General features: G+C 34.8%; 1 protein-coding gene and 1 non-coding gene across 3 annotated transcripts; one reads left to right on the top strand and one right to left on the bottom strand.

The window, feature by feature from the left end:
- Positions 1-6158: 6158 nt before the first annotated feature.
- Positions 6159-6241, bottom strand: LOC114722114 (small nucleolar RNA snoR118). The gene has a single exon (XR_003738134.1). It is a non-coding gene; the product is annotated as a small nucleolar RNA snoR118 (small nucleolar RNA).
- A 5453-nt stretch (positions 6242-11694) lies between these two features.
- On the top strand, positions 11695-15748 carry LOC114722042 (zinc finger CCHC domain-containing protein 10-like). Of its 2 annotated transcripts, none has more exons than XM_028907958.1 (2): positions 11695-11753; positions 14702-15748. In XM_028907958.1, the coding sequence occupies exon 2, from the start codon at positions 14752-14754 to the stop codon at positions 15538-15540; it is 789 nt and encodes a 262-aa protein (XP_028763791.1). In that variant the 5' UTR covers positions 11695-11753; positions 14702-14751; the 3' UTR covers positions 15541-15748. The 2 variants fall into 2 exon arrangements, with proteins under 2 accessions (XP_028763791.1, XP_028763790.1); XM_028907957.1 differs by lacking the exon at positions 11695-11753 and adding an exon at positions 13878-14138.
- Positions 15749-18242: the final 2494 nt, after the last annotated feature.

The raw sequence follows: 18242 nt of genomic DNA, 5'->3' as shown, positions 1-18242 counted from the left end.
CAGGACTGAGTCTTCCCATTGGTGGTGGGGTCAGAGAGGCTGACGTGGAAGGATGAACTGAGTCTTCGTTGGCGCGTAAGGGACAAAGGGACTCGGTCTGTTTCATACAATTCCAGGGTCTCTAGAACCGTAGATGGGGGCGTCAGATGCTCATTAGCCCGAATGGCGAAAGTACCCCTGCCGAAACAATGAATTGACGATGTATTATTGATATTCATTTATAATAAATAGATATTATTTTTCTAAAACGTTTTTATTAATTATGTATATTAAAATTATTTTTTATGAAAAATTTTTAATCTATCCAATTACTATAAAAATTATTTAAAAAATAAATAAATATTATATTTAATATTAAATTGCAACAGGTATTTTCCATCATTATTCTTCTTTGGAAAAAAGGGTATTATCTCCTGAACCTCTAGCCTGTTGTCAAAGACGTGGACCGCTTCATGGAAATTTATTTTTCTTTTTGATGTGACACTTGACGCTTGTAATGTGTGAAAAGCCTAAAACAAAATACATTCAATGAATCTATGCCACTTTATGCTGAATTACTAAAATAGTTTTTATGTCATTATCTTACTTTTCTTTTTCCCTTGGGCACAATGTTATCTTAAAAACAAAATTGCATCATCTAAATTGAATAAACAAGAGCCATTAAATCTTTGAGCCTCTTGTGAGAGTGGATTTGACCAAGTCAAATCGGTTTTTTTTCTTGTTTGCCACATAGAACGACATGTTGGATTTTTTTTTTTTTGGGACTTGGCATCTTCAACCAAAAAAACAAGTGCAGTCCCCTGAAAAAAAAAACAACAATAAAAAAAGACAGGTGAGTTTGAAGTATTGGTCCCAGAGATAAAGCTAATGAAGGAGATATTGCGTTAAAAAGGTTTAAAATCAAAATCCACTTTTAAAAGTGGAATAGAAGCAATTGAGTTTCTTTTCTAATAAATTACAAACAATGTGATTCATGTTAAACTTAGTATAATATATAAACATTTATTTAATTTATATAGGGCTCCGAACGTTGATATGCTAGTTATTTTAATATTTAAGAATAATATTTGCATTATGGCTCAACACATTAAGATAACGCCATAATTTCAAATTTTTGTGATTTTCATGAATTCCATACACTAATTCTATAATAATGAGTTTGGCAAAATGTCAATGCAATAAAACTTATGAGAATTGTATCGCTGCCGTACGAGGATGACACATAAATATAATCTGCCAATTTTTGTTCAATTAATTTTCTTTGCCAGCTGTTCAATTTTTAATAATTAGTATGTTATACGTATGAATTATATATATAAATACACACTCTCAAATTTTATTTGTTTTGCCAAATGAATAAAAATAACTACTGCAAAACACTGTTTTTTTTTTTCAAATGAGAGCTTTAAGATAATTTATAACTAACGTTTGATTGTTTGTTGTAATTATTACTTACAATCTCTAGCATACTTTAACTCAACCACTAATTATAAAACACGAATCAGAACTTGATCTTTCAAATATTACAGAAATGATTTCGCCAGAAATAGTAAATGATCACTCAGTAATTAATAAGTTTATTCTCCTTTTCTTTAGCAAACTCATTTTCATTTATTTTTTCACACATTATTTTGCATATTTTTTCCACTTATTCTTCCTCTCATTTATCCTATCCATAAATAAGAATATATCTAAAAAAACAGATAATATTTTTACATATTAATTATATTTAATCAAATTTAATTAATTGATTTATTTATGTAACTCAATTAGTTGTATTTCACATATAGAACAGGAGGGCGTATGTTTTTTCCCCATGTCATGCTGAGCAATTCATTTATGCTATGATGATCAATATGACTTTTTGAAGATGTCAATTTTTTATCTTGAGATATATGAATAAAAATATAGATATCTTTCGTCAAAGTTATAAATTAAGAACTTTTTCAAAAGGGATTTAAAAAAAAGAAGAAAAGGTTGAGCCTATAAAATTAGCGATGAGTTCGTGGGGGTTCAAACTACTTTTCTCCGATGGGAAAGAGACATATTTCAAATACGGTGATGCCACTTTCAAGATTTGAATTGGCTCAATTTGTGCCCATTGGCACCTGATCTTCATAATTCATCGTGCTGCTGAAAACTAAACTAAACCGAAATGATTCTATATATATATATATATGTTCCCGGTCAAAGAAAGAAAAAGAATGCATACCATCACATAAACAAAGAAGCTGACGTGTGTATTCTCTGTTTATGCACATAATTGGTTTGAAAAAGAAAATAAATATATACTGAGAAGTAGCGATATAAGTTCCATATGTTGGTTTTGATAAATACTCCCCGATCGTTAATATAAGGCCCATTTAACTAATTTGATTAAATTAAGAAAGTTAGGTAAGTTAGTTAATTATAAGAAAAGTGACGCATTTTTTCTAAAACACCATAATCATCTTTTTAATATCTCATCTCTCTTTTCTGCTTGATTATAGTAAGAGAAGTATTCATAGGGTTGATTTAGAGAAAATTAATAAATATGATAAACGGGTCTTATATCTAGGATCAAAACCAACTCAAGAATTAGATCCTATATTAAGGATTGAGGGAATATATGTTAGTTATATGCATACTGTCTCCGTATATACACACTGATTTTATTTATAATCACTGCCAAATTCTAGTATGTCTCACCCCAAAGCTTTAAAAAGAGAGGGTGTGTTATTACAGATACACAGAGGAATACATACACACACATATATGTATCTGAACACGGGCGCACACACAATATGTAAACAGCGATTCGATGGAGATGAGAAGAAGTAGAGTAAGGAGGAAGCAGCGTTAAAAGGGGTGAGAGTAATTATGATGCATGATGAATGGTGTCATGCTTAGAGGCTAAGAGAGTGTTTGGATAAAACCAAACTATAGTTTCAGAAGTGCTTTTACGGATTACGAAGTAAATATGTGGAGGAGGTTATCGTTTTGCGGAAAATGCTTCTGAAACCATGGTTTTGGAGCACCCAAACAGAGCCTAAGCATCATCCTCTGGACATGGCTTCTCTTCGCTGACAAGGTCCCTCCTCTACCCAAAACACTGCCGTTTTGGGTGCAAAATGAGAGGAGCTGATTTTTTTTTTTTTTTTTTTGTATTTTGAAGTTTTTTTAGTAGCATCTACTACCTCCGATCCTAATTATAAGACCCAGTTGACTAATTTGAGAGATTAAAGAACTTAGTTAAGTTAGTTATTTGTAATGAATAAGTGTTGTTTTTTTCTAAAATATCCTTGCTAGTCAAGTTTGTTATCTATACCTACTATTATTAGAAGGATTATAATGGAAAAAAATGAATAAATATAAGAGATAAAGTAGATTGTGGTCTTATATTTAGGACCAAAATAAAATTCAAACATGGTCTTATAATAAGGACCGGAGGTAGTAAAATATTTTGCCCTTTTTTGTATTTTTGTTTTTTTCAAGCCAGGTCACTAAAAGAATATTTTATAATACTGAATGTAACAAAAAAATATTTTAGATGCTACTAAAAAAACTTCAAAATACAAAAAAAAAGAAAAAAAAGAAAAAAAAAAAAGCAATCAGCTCCCCTCATTTTGCACCCAAAACGGCAGTGTTTTGGGTAGAGGAGGGACCTTGTCAGCGGAGAGAAGCCAGGTCCCCATCCTCTACTCTCGTTCCTGTTACCACAATGTGAACGCACTTATTTATATCCTCCTCCCATTCACACGTGCTCTTCTCCGTCTCCTCCTCTTACCCGCCGCTTGTAATTCCCATTTTATTTTATTTTATTTGCCCCGTCCCACTCCTAAACAGGAGCAGTATTTTATTATTCTTACTTCTCAATCACAATCAATAATTTAACCTCGACCATGGGTCCATAGCTAGCTAGCTACCCTGCCGTATCGTTGGCCAAAAAAAAGAAAAGAAAGAAAGCTACCATATCAAGCAGCACATTAATAGAAGTTTTCTGACAATATTATTAGAATTAGAGATAATCCCCCATTTTTGTTCTAATAAAGATGCCATGCTTTCCCCTCTGTGTGTGTATATATTAGTTTTCTTTTAAAATAATGTTTTCAAATGAAAGACAGTTCACTTAAGCAATATAAAATGGTACTTAGGTTAAAAGTATATTTGATGTTTATCTTAGACTATCATCAATGGATAATTGATTTAAATATATACACTTATAATCCTATTTATAAGGTAAAGAGAAGATTTTTTTTTGGTTCATATTTATAACTTACTTCATTAAATTTTTAATATGAATAAGTTATTTTATTATTTATTTATTATAATATAAATAGTTATTTTTTTTAAAAGGTGTGTATATTACAATTACAAGGAATTATTATCACGGGGTCTTATCTTCGTGTTTCCGAAACAAGCCACATCCATAAAACTGCGTGCAAGTAGAGTTGGATTGGTGGAGTCAGAGGTCTTCCAGAGCGGACTGGCCGGCATCATGCTGAAGAGTTTGACAATAAAGGCCAAGAGAAATAGTATAATGGATTCTCAACTCCCTAGCAGCGAACATGTAATTTGGTTCATGAGTGCCCCCATCGCGGCCAAAGTATTGATTTCAGGTTTCAACACTCACTATGCATAGTTTGACGTTGTTCAGGACTTGCGGATAAAAAAGAATTCTTCCCTGCATCAAAGTCTGACGGAAATGGACACAATAGTCATCACACTCACATCTACTGCCTCACTCCTTTAATATAAGACGTCAAGACCTCATAAAATCTAATTAACTAATTTAAAAAGATTAAAAAAATTAGTTTAATTAGTTATTTATAATAAATAAATATTGTATTTCTTAAAATACTATTAGTAATCATATATGTTTAAATTGCAAAATAATAGTAATTTCTTAACTTATACAATTATTATATGAATTACTTAAAAAATCCATAAATATTAAAGACAGTGAATTGAACTCTTATATTTAAGACCAAATTGAAAGTTAAACTAATTCTTATACTACTTCCTTTCCTAATTATAAGACCTCATTTGTAGCATTTCAAAATCATGAAGACTAAGGCTAAAAAAAAAAATCAGGACGAAGATAGATAACCAGATAAGCATCATATCATATCATATCATAACATGCTTTTTTTTTTGGTAGGGAGGACCAGACCTAAATTAAAAGCTTAGTGCTTTTACTTTTTATTTCTTTATATATAAGATTCATAATTCATAATAAAAGTTTAGTCCGCATGAGCCGCTCATATCTCTACTGCTACACCCCATGTCAACACAGCTCGACCGGAGGAAGTGTGTCTTTCTTGATGGCCATTCCATTAAGAAAACCCTTAGTACAGCTACATATAAAACTACATTAAATGAGATTAATTACATTTGTCATACAGTAAGCCCACAATTCGATGTCCCTCTGGGGCACTATTCTCAAATATCTCCTGAGAGAATGTGAATAATACATGGAGCACTCACGGTGGCATCTTTTGCACAGACACATAGTCCATTCCTGTTTTTGTTCCTGACGAGGGAATTCTCCTCCGGTGTATGATTAAGGGCTTGTTTGAATCAGCTCAAGAGAGATTCTGTGTACTTACAAGATCTGTCACAGACACCACGCAGAAAGCCATGACATTATTTCAACATATCGGCGGTTTCACTGGTTGGCGTTGTGATGGGCAATTTACCCACCTCAGATTTATGATAAAATCAACTTCAAAATGATTCTTAGTTCATAAAGGCGTTGTTCGTTCTTTGGCATAGTTACCAACGGTTTGCTGAGTTAAAAAGAACCAAAGAAAATCATGGAGATTATACGGGACAGCAAAATAATCAGATCAAGCCATCTGAATTTCCCAAGCTAAAATAAGCGGAATGTTTGGAATGTCACAGGAAGGGGAAGTTAAGGGAGTCCAATCTTGGTCCGAACTCATTGCCTTTCAACAATCCGTGCACCGGTTAGTGTTTTTATCCACTGCTCCATAATAAGCCTTATCCATTAGTTGACACAAAACTACAATAGCGGAACGGTGCTAAAGTAAAAGTCCCGATCACGTTCTGAAACAACTTGACTCTTATCAATCATCATATGCCAAAATTCCTACTATGATTTTAACGATCTTATGGAAGTATAAACGTATAATGTAGATCACAGGAATCGTGAAGGGAGGTCAGAAATAGCTTTCTAGGCTGCATTTCCATCAATAATACAGCAAAAAACTGCTCAGAGCCCAGTGCATGCATCATCTTCCACTCCAACTCCAACATTCAACAGAATCAGAAAAGAAGCCTCAAAGCAGCAAATAAACATTCAAATATCAAAACCTAAAAATCTATGGTTACGCAAAAATAAACAAAATGCCCTCAGATCTCATAGCTTTTGATCGATCACTCACAGTTAAAAAGCCAGCGGCGCTCAGCAAATGCCTCCACAAACCACCACAAGACATTTATGTGTGAGAGTGAGTGTGTGTGTGTGAGTAGAGAGAGAGAGAGAGAGAGAGAGAGAGGGGAGCGGTGGTAAGTGAAGGCAGATGCAGAACCGGAACCGCCGAAAACTGCTCAATAGAGTTTGATTTGTGCATCATTGGGCATCATCAATTTAGAGACACAAACAGAATGTGCGAGACTGAATAATAGAAATTAAAGCGACTAGGAAACACAAATTACAGAGAAGCGAAAATGAAAAACGAAGGACGCTAAAGAAAGCCATCAAGAAAAAGGCCAGTTTCCCCGGCCGCCAAGCAGCAAAAATGCAGAATGCCAGGGTTTTGTAGAGGGGGAACCATGTATACGAGCGACAGTTACGAAACTGCCCCTCCTGGTCTTCCATTTTTCGGGCCCTTGTTCTTAAGCCCGTAAAAGTATGGGTTTAGTCAAGAATATTGGCCCAAATGTACAGGCCCACTTCCCATAGAATACAATATAAACCCTTTTGCTAGGACGGAAAAATCCCCCTTCCTTTAATCTATCTCATGAAACCACTACGTGAAGGGGATAATCTATTATGTATGATAAAGTGGCCGAAAAAGACGAGCCATGACCACGCCATGATTTATAATTTTCTTTTTACCAGCATGTATGTATCACACGTCAAAAAACCAACAAATGCCTGCTCACTCGTCACCCTATTTGGGGGAAATACATATATAAATCTTCTTCTTCTTCTTTTTTGTTTGTCTTTTTGGCCAAAGAGCCGTAACCGAAAGATACTCATTTTTGTTCTTTTTTTTTTTTTAAGCACTGAGAAGTATATAAAGTTAACAAATAAACAATAAATAAAGTTATGAATGAAGCGACATATACTACGGCATGGGTTTGGAGTAAAGAAGCGATTAAGGTATGTGTGCTTCAATTTTAAAGATTTATATTTGATCTTATTCTTTTCCTTTTGCTCCTTTGATATCTCATCAAATCAATAGTGGACTTACCCCACCGGAACAAGTTAACACTTATATCTTTGTTGAGCCACTTGTAAATTAAAGGATTAGTTTCGAATTTAATTAGGTTTATTAATACTAAAGGACAGATCTAATCAAATCTTTCATCGGGCATCGTTAATTATGATACCAGCCTATTTCCTAACCATCCGAAAGGCAGAACCTAGTAGTAACTGTTGGGCCCAACAACCATATTCTTATGCATTTCCAAGTTCCAAAGTTTGTCCTCCCAATAAAATACCACGGATGGAGTGAAATAGTAAGAAACTGACTTTTTTTACTCAATTTAAAACAAATTAATACTCCCTCCGTTCCTTATTATAAGAGATATTTGATGTTTATAACATGTTCCTATATATAAGAGACACTTAAAAGTTGTCTCTACTTTTTTGTGTTGATTTCTTATTTTACCCATATTTATTATCTCCAACTCACACTCTCTCTCCCTCCCACTTCTCTTTCTTTTAATAATTTAATTGTTCTCTCTCATGCTCTCTCTCCTTATTAATGAGGGCATTTTTGAAAAAAAAAATATACTTTTTACACATTAATTGTTCTTAACTAATTTTAACTATTTTTTTGATCAACGTACTTTGGTTATTTGTCTCTTATAATAAGGAACGGAGGGAGTAGTAGCAAATACTAAATGATATGCGGCCACACTTCTTCTTCCTAAAAAAACTGGAATCTTTCAGGTCATTTGTATCAATCAAAATTTGCTGTAATGAAAGAGACTCTCGTTTTTTTAAAGAAGTTGTTGGGGTTTTGATATATTCAATTCTTGGGTATAAATTAAATTTGTTCATTCTCTGCCCCCAATATCTCAAGGGTGATTGTCTTATCAAAAGAAGGAAAAAAAAAACACATCTCTTTGATTTTATTCTGGCCAAACTCAGGGATGATTAACTTATGCTCTTAGTGGAGAATACTTTTTGCCCATGATCAAAAAGAGGAAACGCCATTTGTTTCATTAATATAATTTTAATATGGCACACACAATATATGTGTGTGTGTCTGTATATGGAGGGAAAACCTCACAACCGGATTCTTCCAAACTCCATTCTTCATATTTGTTTTAGAAAAGAGAAAAGGACCCTGAGAAGACATCTTCATTCTTTGTCAAAATTGTCAGGCTGCAACACTTTTTGAGATTTTAGTATTTTACCTAGGAAAATGGCAAAAAAAAAAACCGTCAAAATAAAAAAATTATAAATAAGGACTCATGACAATATTAGTATGGGTTTTAGTAACAACTTTTATAAACCGATCTCTGTGTGTAATTTTTTTATTTCGGTGGTCTTTTTGGCCAATTTCCCTTTTATCCCCATTTCTGTCAAAAAAACAAAAAGGTTTCTTACCATTTTACCATTTTAGTAAGGCTGACCAATGGTGTAAAAGGTTTGGCCCATGCGCATGTCAACGTGGGGACTCTTGATTTTATTATTAGTCACTCTACAAGCTATGCCATAGGCATATATAGAGACACATATTTTAAAATTTTTTTAAAAAATAATAAGAAAAATGAGTAGTTCATAAACATTCCTAGTGCTACACGCCAAGTACTTTCGCCACCACAGCATGTGTTGCTCTTGCTAGAACCACATTATTTATGACATGTATTGTACTATATGCATAGATATAGATTTATGTAAAGGTGAATCAATGGAGATAAACCCTGCTGATTTATCATGCTTATCCTTTTGTTCCTAACTTCATCTACCTCTTATGTCCACCGCAGATCACTATTAATTCCTCTTCCTCCTCTTCTTCTTCTTCTTCTTCTTCTTCACCCTTGTTCAGACTTCTCTCACTCTTTATAACTTAATATTAGGGTTTTCCCTTTTCCAGTACCGAGAATGATTATTGAAGACAACGATACATATCAGCCTCCATGAAAAGCTTCAGTACATGAGTCGATCTTCAGATAAACCATGGCAGGCGCAACTCCAGTATATGTACTAGTGCTCACTTCTCGTAAGTCTGTCAAATATTATATATCAGATCAACCTCAGTTAATCTCTCTCTGTAACCCTGTGTATTTATTTTGAGCTGATGAATCGTATGTACCAGATACTATAAGCTTCAACATATCAGACTCTGTATAATAATATATACGCATGTATATAAGAACGATCCTCCAGCTGTAGCATGTCTCAAGTACTTTGATTTCAAGCTGCATGTTCAAGCTAGAGTAGTAGATTAGATTGTCATCTATTACTTATGAAAGCAATAATCTTACACAACATAATCTATACCCTTTTTACGATTCAGTGACACAGAAGCAAGTATATATCAGATACAAGACTTTCTATAAAAGAACTTAATCTTTGAGTCAAATATGGAGCTCTTAGTCCTAATTTAAAATGATATGAAAGGCAAGTTGTGTGTGTGTGTGTATATATTCCTTCGAGCTCTTTATAAGGGTAAAAAGATTCTCCATGACTGAAAAACTCAGACTGATTATGAACATTAAGCTGACTTATACTTAATAGTGTTCACGTCTGCGAGAAATTAAGAGAAAAAGGGTTGGAATGTGAAAGGGAAAGTGAAGAAGAAGTGGGCAATGCAAGGGGATATCTGATAGATGGTAGCTGATCTGATGACATGAGAGGAAGACGGGCTTGGAAAAAGAGTCCAGGTGTTTTAGTTTGTCTTGATTTGAAGCCATCCATGTGTGTGGTCCTCTTTGCTATTTTGTACAGATTTGCAATACGTTGGAGGAAACTCGACAACTTTATTGTCACACGACTCGTAATTTTGCCAGCCATTAAATTCTCTCACTATTTTAGGCAATTCAACAATGACCCCTTGAACCATTTTGCTAGGCATAGGACCAGTGGTAGTTTGGCCCCAAACTATTTGACCAATTATTGATCCTAATAAAGCCTCCATTTATTTTTCACCAAACTTTACTTTTCTATAGCGTACAAATACAGGAATAATTCAGCCTGTAAGGATCCAAATTCTTTTCTTTTTCTTTAAGTTAATATAATTGTGATCCTTAAATATAATTATAATTCACAAGATATTTTTATCCATTTTTTAAAAGAATGAGGCATCAAATGTAATATTTGTCCAAAAGTAAATATAATATATATACACATATATTAAATGTGCATCGGTTTTTGACTCTGCGCACATAAAAGAAATAATAGAAGATCACGAATCGGTTTCTCGTAATGGGAGCAAAGAAAACCAGGCCTCGATGTTTTTGGAACAGAAAAATCTCAGTGAAGAAACGAGAAACTTACTAGAGCTCTGCTTCAAGAGGAGCTCATGATCCTGTTTGATCAATTCGCCCGGATGAACCAAGAAGGGTTTGCCCCGCGCGTTACGACCCACGGGTTTTCTCGACCGGTCCAGTTCACACTTGCCTGAGAGGATGGGAGGAGGTTTGATATTGTGCGGTGAGGTGTATCATAATTTAAGGACGGCATGGTCTGCAGATAGGAGAGGCGGAATTAAAGCCATGTTTAATATTTTTAATTTAATTTTCATCTCATATGAAATTAATCCCTTTTATTTTTAAAATCTCACAACCAACCTTTTAAATTATTCATTTTTAATGCTGGTAAAAAAAAATTATTCATTTCGTAGAACACCTACTTTTTAGATCTGTAATATACGCTATTTTTTCCTCACATTACCTTAGTTCAAAATACAAGTTCCGGTTTAATCATATCTAAAACATTTAATATTTCTTTTTCTATTTTGATTTTTTTTGCCAACGTTTTCTTGCTATTTTGATGTCCAATTAAGATTTATAAATAATCATTTCAATATTATTAATATCGTATTGATCTTTTATTTTTTTGATAAGGAAGTGTTTAAAATTTTTTGAAACGATATAACTTTTTAAAATTATTTTTTCTTATCTTTTTGATAAACTTAAATTAATTATTTTACTCAAATTTAAAATTAATTAAAATTAATTTTTTTTGCAAAATTTTAAAATTATCCTCAATAAATACACTCACGTACTGGTTTGTGCAAAATAATTCAGCTCATTTTGTTTTCCACTCGGATCTTCAATCTGGGAAAATGGATCATTTTCTAGGGCTCAACATATAGACTCTCACATAAAGTGGGCTCAAACCTATTTCGATGAATGGGCTCAGGTCAGAGCTTGTTAAAAAATAAAGCCCAAGCCCACCAAAGGACAGAATAAAGGGGCAGGTCGGCAGCTTATTCATTTTCCGCGTAAGGTCTCGCTCCTCGGTTAAACCTGATGCTGCTTCTCCGTCTGCTTCGCCTCTGATCTATGATTTCTCTATCTCGTCCATCTGTGTTTCAGTCTTACCCGAGCGCGCGCGCAATTTCTGTGTAGGTTTTTTGAGGCATTTGATGAACACTGTTGGCTTTAAACTGAGAATGATCTAGGATTGTTATTGCCACGTTGTTTCACAATTTGCTGGCTACTCTTCCATACTAATTTTTCGGTAATCAATCAATTCGTTGTTGATTTTATGTCCCATTTGTTTTCATGGTGGAATTACATTCTGTGAGGCGGTTTCCTGGATTTCGATTATCAACCTCTAGGGCTTGTTAACTAAACTGCAGGGCTCGTTGGGAGAATGTATAGAGACACAAACTATTGTTTGAATTTTTTTGAGGAAACGGAGCGGGGATTAGGAAAGGATTCCCACACCCTCCTCCTCTATTCGCAATCCCATTTTTCAACTCTTTCAATTTTGGGGGTTTAGGATTGGTTTATTTTCTCCCCGTATTTATGGTTACTGTTATATCTTGTAAAGGTTAAATGGTTTTGATTGTTATTGTTTTTAATTTTTTTTCAACGAGTTATATTTTATATTTGTGTTTACAAACCCATGTATTATACTAACAACATCATCTCCTTCAAGCGATTGATTATCATGTGTTTTTGGTTAATGTATCTCGGAATATTTGTGAAACAATCCCTTGGAGGGTGAATTTGTTAAAGCTAAAGCTGAAAATTTGGTCCTTCAGACCTTAAACTCTGCTATTTTACCCATGAACAAGCCTTTAGCACCAGAGTAGTTTTGTCGTCATCATCATCATCATCATCTTCGTCGTTGATTCTGATATCTTTCTTTTGTTTGTAATTGGATACTGAGCTCTCTACATTGACGTCATGATAATCTGAGGTGGGTAAATTTCCCCTTATAACAGAAACCAGTGAGATGCTGAAATACGAGGGCTTTTGTAGGGGTCACGGATATTGCCAACCTCATTTGAGGTTGTGGCGACCTTGATTCTGGACTATATTCATGTTTTCTGTTAGCATTAATTTCTTCACTTGCTCTTCCCTTTATCTATGAGCTCTGCTGCCCAATGATGGACAAATTAAACTATATTGAGCAATTTTCAGCGGTTTCAGTTCTCCATTTGTCTACACCTGCCACTGCCACTGCAACTCTCTATCTATCTATCTATCAAAACACACGCGCGCACACACACACTCTTTTATTGTGGTGGCTTATGAAGGCATTTGATGAACGCCGCTGTAGTTAAATTGCGGATGATCAATCAAAGCTATGAGATCTGAGGGCATTTCTTGGGAGCTTTGTTCATGTGGTTTTTTAGTTCTTTTAATGTTTCTGTATACTTTATTGTTTTGGGGCTTCTTTCCTGATTGTTTTTAGAGGTTACAAGGTGGATGAATGATGAGAAGCGCACTGCGCCTGAATCATTGGAATGCAGCCTTGAAGGTTATTTACTTATTTATGACCTCCTCCCACTATTTCTGTTAAGCTGCACGACCCCTGAACCTACTTAAATCCATAAAAGTAAAATTTCCATGTACCATACATCTAAAGATTAGAAAAATAAGTCTAGTGTCATGTAAATATTAATGAATTTTAGCCAAAACCAAAAAGGTTGGTTCACTTGATATAAGTGGGTAAGAATGTGGCTTATACTTTAAAGGTTCAAGTTCATCCTTTAATATAAAAAGCCTACTCAATAACTAATATACGAGTATTCCGGTAAGTATTTTAAGCTTCAAAATATTATTACCTTTGATAAGGTATTGATGCTGAATCATTCAAATCTGTAAGTATCAAAATAGAGTTGCGAAATTATATTTAACAGCAATTAGATAATATTTTCTAGCCAGAGTTGAAGTATACCGACTGTACTCGATCGTTTTCAAAAGATTATTTATTTTTTCTGTACCATAATAATACTGAAAACATACGAGAACATTGGAGTAATGAAAATGAAAAGAGTGATAAAATTAAAAAAAAAATGAAAATTGCATAAAATCAAGGGGAGTTGAATGTTCATAATTGGTGGACGCTGCATATGCTTATAAACCTGATACTATTTTCGGTTAGGTTCTAATTATAAGATTCTGTTTATAGATTATAAACAAGGTTAATGAGGCCCAGAGGCAGTATTTTATAGCAAGTAGCCAATTGTGTCTATTTATTTACTTATTTATTGTCTTGATTGGTGGTTCTATCTGGTATTCAAGTAGCACTTGAGGTCGGACCCGTCGAAATAAAGCCTTTAATACCAGGCCTAAAGCCCATTCGAAAATAGCCCATTCTTACATTGGCCCATAGCAATCCAGATTCCCCTGCTCTGGTGCCTTTCGGCATTCTGGAGGATCTTGTTGGAGCTTTCGTGCTACCCCCGACCTCGATAAGTCGATATCTCAGCGCCAAGGGTTTCTTCAGAAGCGCCTACCTTCCTAAAGTCTCGCTCCCGGGATCGTCGCGTTCTGTGAGTCTTAATAAATGTTTTCTTGTTTTGGGATCATGATCATCAAATTTCGATCAGATGGTTTTGTCGTCTATTTGATGCTTATATCTATTCGTTCTGTCCTGTTGGACTGGCGTTGTTTCTGAATTTTGGTTACTTGTTTTGGTTTCCTGATGTTCTGCTTGTTTTCCGTTAGATCTTTGGAAATAATTTGAAATTCCATGTTTAAAAGTCTCAGTTTTGGTCTAAAATTATTTATGATAAGGGCAAAATGTGAGAGTAAAGGAAGTTGGGGTGATTAAAGAGAACAAGCCCTATCCGCTATATAGTGTGTTCTATCAAAAACATACTCTTTAGGCATGCAGTTATGTCTAAAGTGTATAATCTTTCTCTAATGTGATCTCCAAGCTAATGCTTGGAGAGGAGACTATACTCTGTGAACTCCTGCCCCTGCCTTAGTTATCGTTCAGGTTGTAAAATTCTTATTGTGGATGGGTATTGTGAAAGGGGTTTTTGGCTCGTTCTTTACATGTCGCCAAGGCAACCTTTTGATGTGGTATTAATGTGTTTTAACTTTGTTGCAGTGTGAACTTTGATTAAATTGTCCTTTGTGATACACATAAGGACATAGAAGATGTCAAGTAAGAAGGAAGAGAAAGCTCAGGCTGCGGCTGACCGAATCAAGGCTGCAGCCTTGAGCGCTGCTAAAGGTCTCAGTCGTGCCCAGGCTGAGCGTGCAGCTGCTGCAGCAGCGAGAAATGTGAACGCTTATGGTCAAAAGGAAGAAGGACCTAGCAGATGGCAGGAGAAAAGGGAAGCAAAGAGGCAAATGTATCTGATGAGTACAGAGAAAGCCGTTAAATTGGGTGAAAGAAAAGACATTAAATCTACCATGTCAACTGTTAGTGGCTCAGCCCAATGCCAAAAGTGTTTCCAAAGTGGTCATTGGACATATGAATGCAAGAATGAACGGGTTTACATATCACGGCCGTCTCGTACACAACAACTTAAAAATCCAAAATTGAGGGTAAATGTTTCTGTGACCTATGATTTGGATGATAAGCCTGCCACTAAGGAGGAAAAGGCTGGCAAGAGTTCTACCTCTAAGAAAAGCAAAAGGAAGTATCGGTCTGACTCCGATTCTGATAGTGGCAGTGAGGATTCAGTTTTTGAGACTGATAGCAAGTCATCATCAGTTACAGGGTCAGATTATACCTCAGAAAGTAGTTCGGGGTATAGCTTGTCATCTGAGTCAGAGGAAGAAAGGAGGCGAAGGAGGAAGAAGAAGCTACAGAAGAGGGAGAGGCGAAGAAGGCGCAGCACATCATCAGAATCTTCAGATTCAGATTCAGTTTCAGACTCTGACTCAGACTCTGATGATAGAAAGGGCAGGAGAAAGCGCAGACATAATCGAAGGCGCTGAACAAGACAATTGAATATGTAACGAATACGCATTGTGCCTGTTGTGGTTTAGGAAAACAGCATTAACTTTGTTCGATTTTGACTTTGTTTTAGTATATTAAATCATGTTATCTTCAAAATTTCAGGAGTTATATTTGATCTTTCTCATCATCTTCTTTGTGGTATGTGATATCCTTGGCGTTAATCAGAAGATGGGTTTGATCTCTCTCGTTTATTTCTCTAAAGACGGGGTTTCCGCCAGGGAGCTTTGTACATATTTGTTTAAGCAAGTGAAACTTTTGGAGGAAATAACCCAAACATCATGTCCTCAGAAAAGCATCAATCTCCATTTCCCATCAATTTTTATATCTTGATCACTTTTCTGTTTTGTTGACTTCAATCCTGGAAAGAGAGACAACTTTTTAGACGCTTTAATTTAAAAGACAAAATATGCGACTTTAGCGTTTTTCCAAAATCAAGGTCTACAGTAATTTACAAGAAGCTTGACCATTCTAAAGCTAAGAACAATGATGCTCATTTATCAAATAAAATTATGTCAACTGCTGGTTGATCAATAATTAACTAAAAACTCCAAATATTTACTATGAGCCTATCAAACAAATTTGTTATCAGATTTTTAAACAAAAACTATTTGCATTCTTTAAAAAATCCAATGAAAACAGTAAACAATAAACTATAGTTTGAAAACAGACAAACCAAAAAGATGCCTTCAAATTCTGGCGCTCGAAGAAAGCTAAACCTCAACGAGAAAGCATATAACAAGTCAAATGCGGTAAATCAAGTTTCATCAAACATCCATAAGCACTTGCATTACATCTTTATTGAAACTGGGCTATATAACCAGAATTGCAGAAAACACAAAACATAACGGGTATGTCTCTATCCTAAACATGCAGAACATGGAAAAAACAACATAAAGGCTTAAGAAGGAACTGAACAGGCCAGTGATAATGTTCACAAGCCTCACCAATTGTACATACAGATGTGCATATGGTGTTAATTGCTATCAATATCTGTTATTATTAGTGCTGATGTCAGCCCGCAGCTAGTTGTTAGGGTTGGAGTCCGAGGATTAGGGGGCTAAGTGATCAGGAGTTGATGGCGGCATGGGAGGCTGAGGTTGCGGTGGAGCCTGCTGGGGTCGATAATAAGCTACACGGTTCAACGCCAACTGAGAAGCAAATTCAGAGGCAAGCTCTTCAAAAGACTTGTTTTTGAAAGCAGTCATACGGGCATGCTTTTCCTTCAGGTACTTCAGCTGTGTCCTCAATGCTTCATTGAGTTCTGTAGACACCAATTAGTTTTGTTTATGTTAGCATCCATAAGCTAAAATAAAAACACAGAGACTAATCAGAAAATTATCAAACAAAAATCACATGTTCTTCTATTTTAAACAGAGATGAAAATAGGTTAAGCCAGATTTTAACTAAACATGCCTGACATACTTATATAGCCAATCTAGCCTATGGACCCTTGATAGGCCTCCGCACTCATTTCTGTCTCTAAAATGCAGATAATTTTTTTTAATCTAAGTCAGTATTAAATGATAAATTAACATGAACTTGGATTCAAGCATACCTTCTCTAATATTTGCCTGTTCGTTCATGGTCTCTATCTGCAGTTTAAGTGCCCTCTTCTCAGCAGCCATCTCCCTATTGCACCCCTGCGTTACATGCGATAAAAACTATCTTACTTGATCTGCTATAAAAGTCTCTTGAAACAAATGAAAACTTGTGCATCTTGAATCTGGTCTCAAGTGAAAACATATTAATTAGCGGTTTTCACTAGACAGAGAATTACTGGATGAATCAATATCTCCAATGCTTAAAATCACATTGCCAAAGGCAAAGTATAATAATTTGATAAAATAGACGAAGCATAGGTTTAATTTTCTCGTGCCCAATTCATTCACAGGAAGAAAAAATAGGCACACTTGTGATGGATACCATCTATGATCCATCATTTTCTCACAACTCGAATAATGCAAGTTATTGGTCTTCAATGCAATAATCAAAGTAATTTTCCTTCGTTACCTTAATACTGTCAAGGACCATTTGGAGCATTCTCGATTCTGCAAACTTAGTGCTTAATTCCGCCAAAACACCGTTCAGAACATTCTCTATTTCTTCATCTGAAGAATCAAAATTTGAATTATTCAAATCAGGATTCATGACTGTTTTAGTCAATATTGAGTCTTAGCTTTTGCTTTTGACCTATTTGAGTTAGACTCACTTTTATAAGTCACATTTGACTTTGAGTATGACTCCAAAAATATCAAGTTTTAATAATAATTTGATGACAGAAAATGTTTAGTTGGCCCATAATAGCTGTAAATTTTAAATGACCTTCATTATTCAAATGCAGATGCAATGCACGCTGTAAGTTGATTGTGTTGGGTTTAGGTTTTGCTTTTGACCTATTCAAGTCAAACTCATTATTATAAGCTGCATTTGACTTTGACTATGACTCTGAAGATATTAGAATTCAAAAATAATTTAAGTAATGATAGACAAACGCTAGTTAGCCGACAATGATTAAAGATTTTAAATGGTTTTCATAATTCAGTTGTCGGTGCAATGTTTACTACTACCTCTGATTCTTAGTATAAGATCTTATTTGACTTTTATTTTGGTCCTAAATATAAGACCTCAATCCACTTTGTTTTTTACATTTATACTTTTTTTTTAAGATTGTCCTTCTAAT

Source organism: Neltuma alba, unplaced genomic scaffold, assembly GCF_004799145.2.
Source record: "Neltuma alba isolate B1F8T4 unplaced genomic scaffold, ASM479914v2 tig00012081_pilon, whole genome shotgun sequence".
NCBI classification, from domain to species: domain Eukaryota; kingdom Viridiplantae; phylum Streptophyta; class Magnoliopsida; order Fabales; family Fabaceae; genus Neltuma; species Neltuma alba.
Note: the sequence above shows the minus strand (reverse complement) of the source record. Positions and strands in the feature narration are given on the sequence as shown.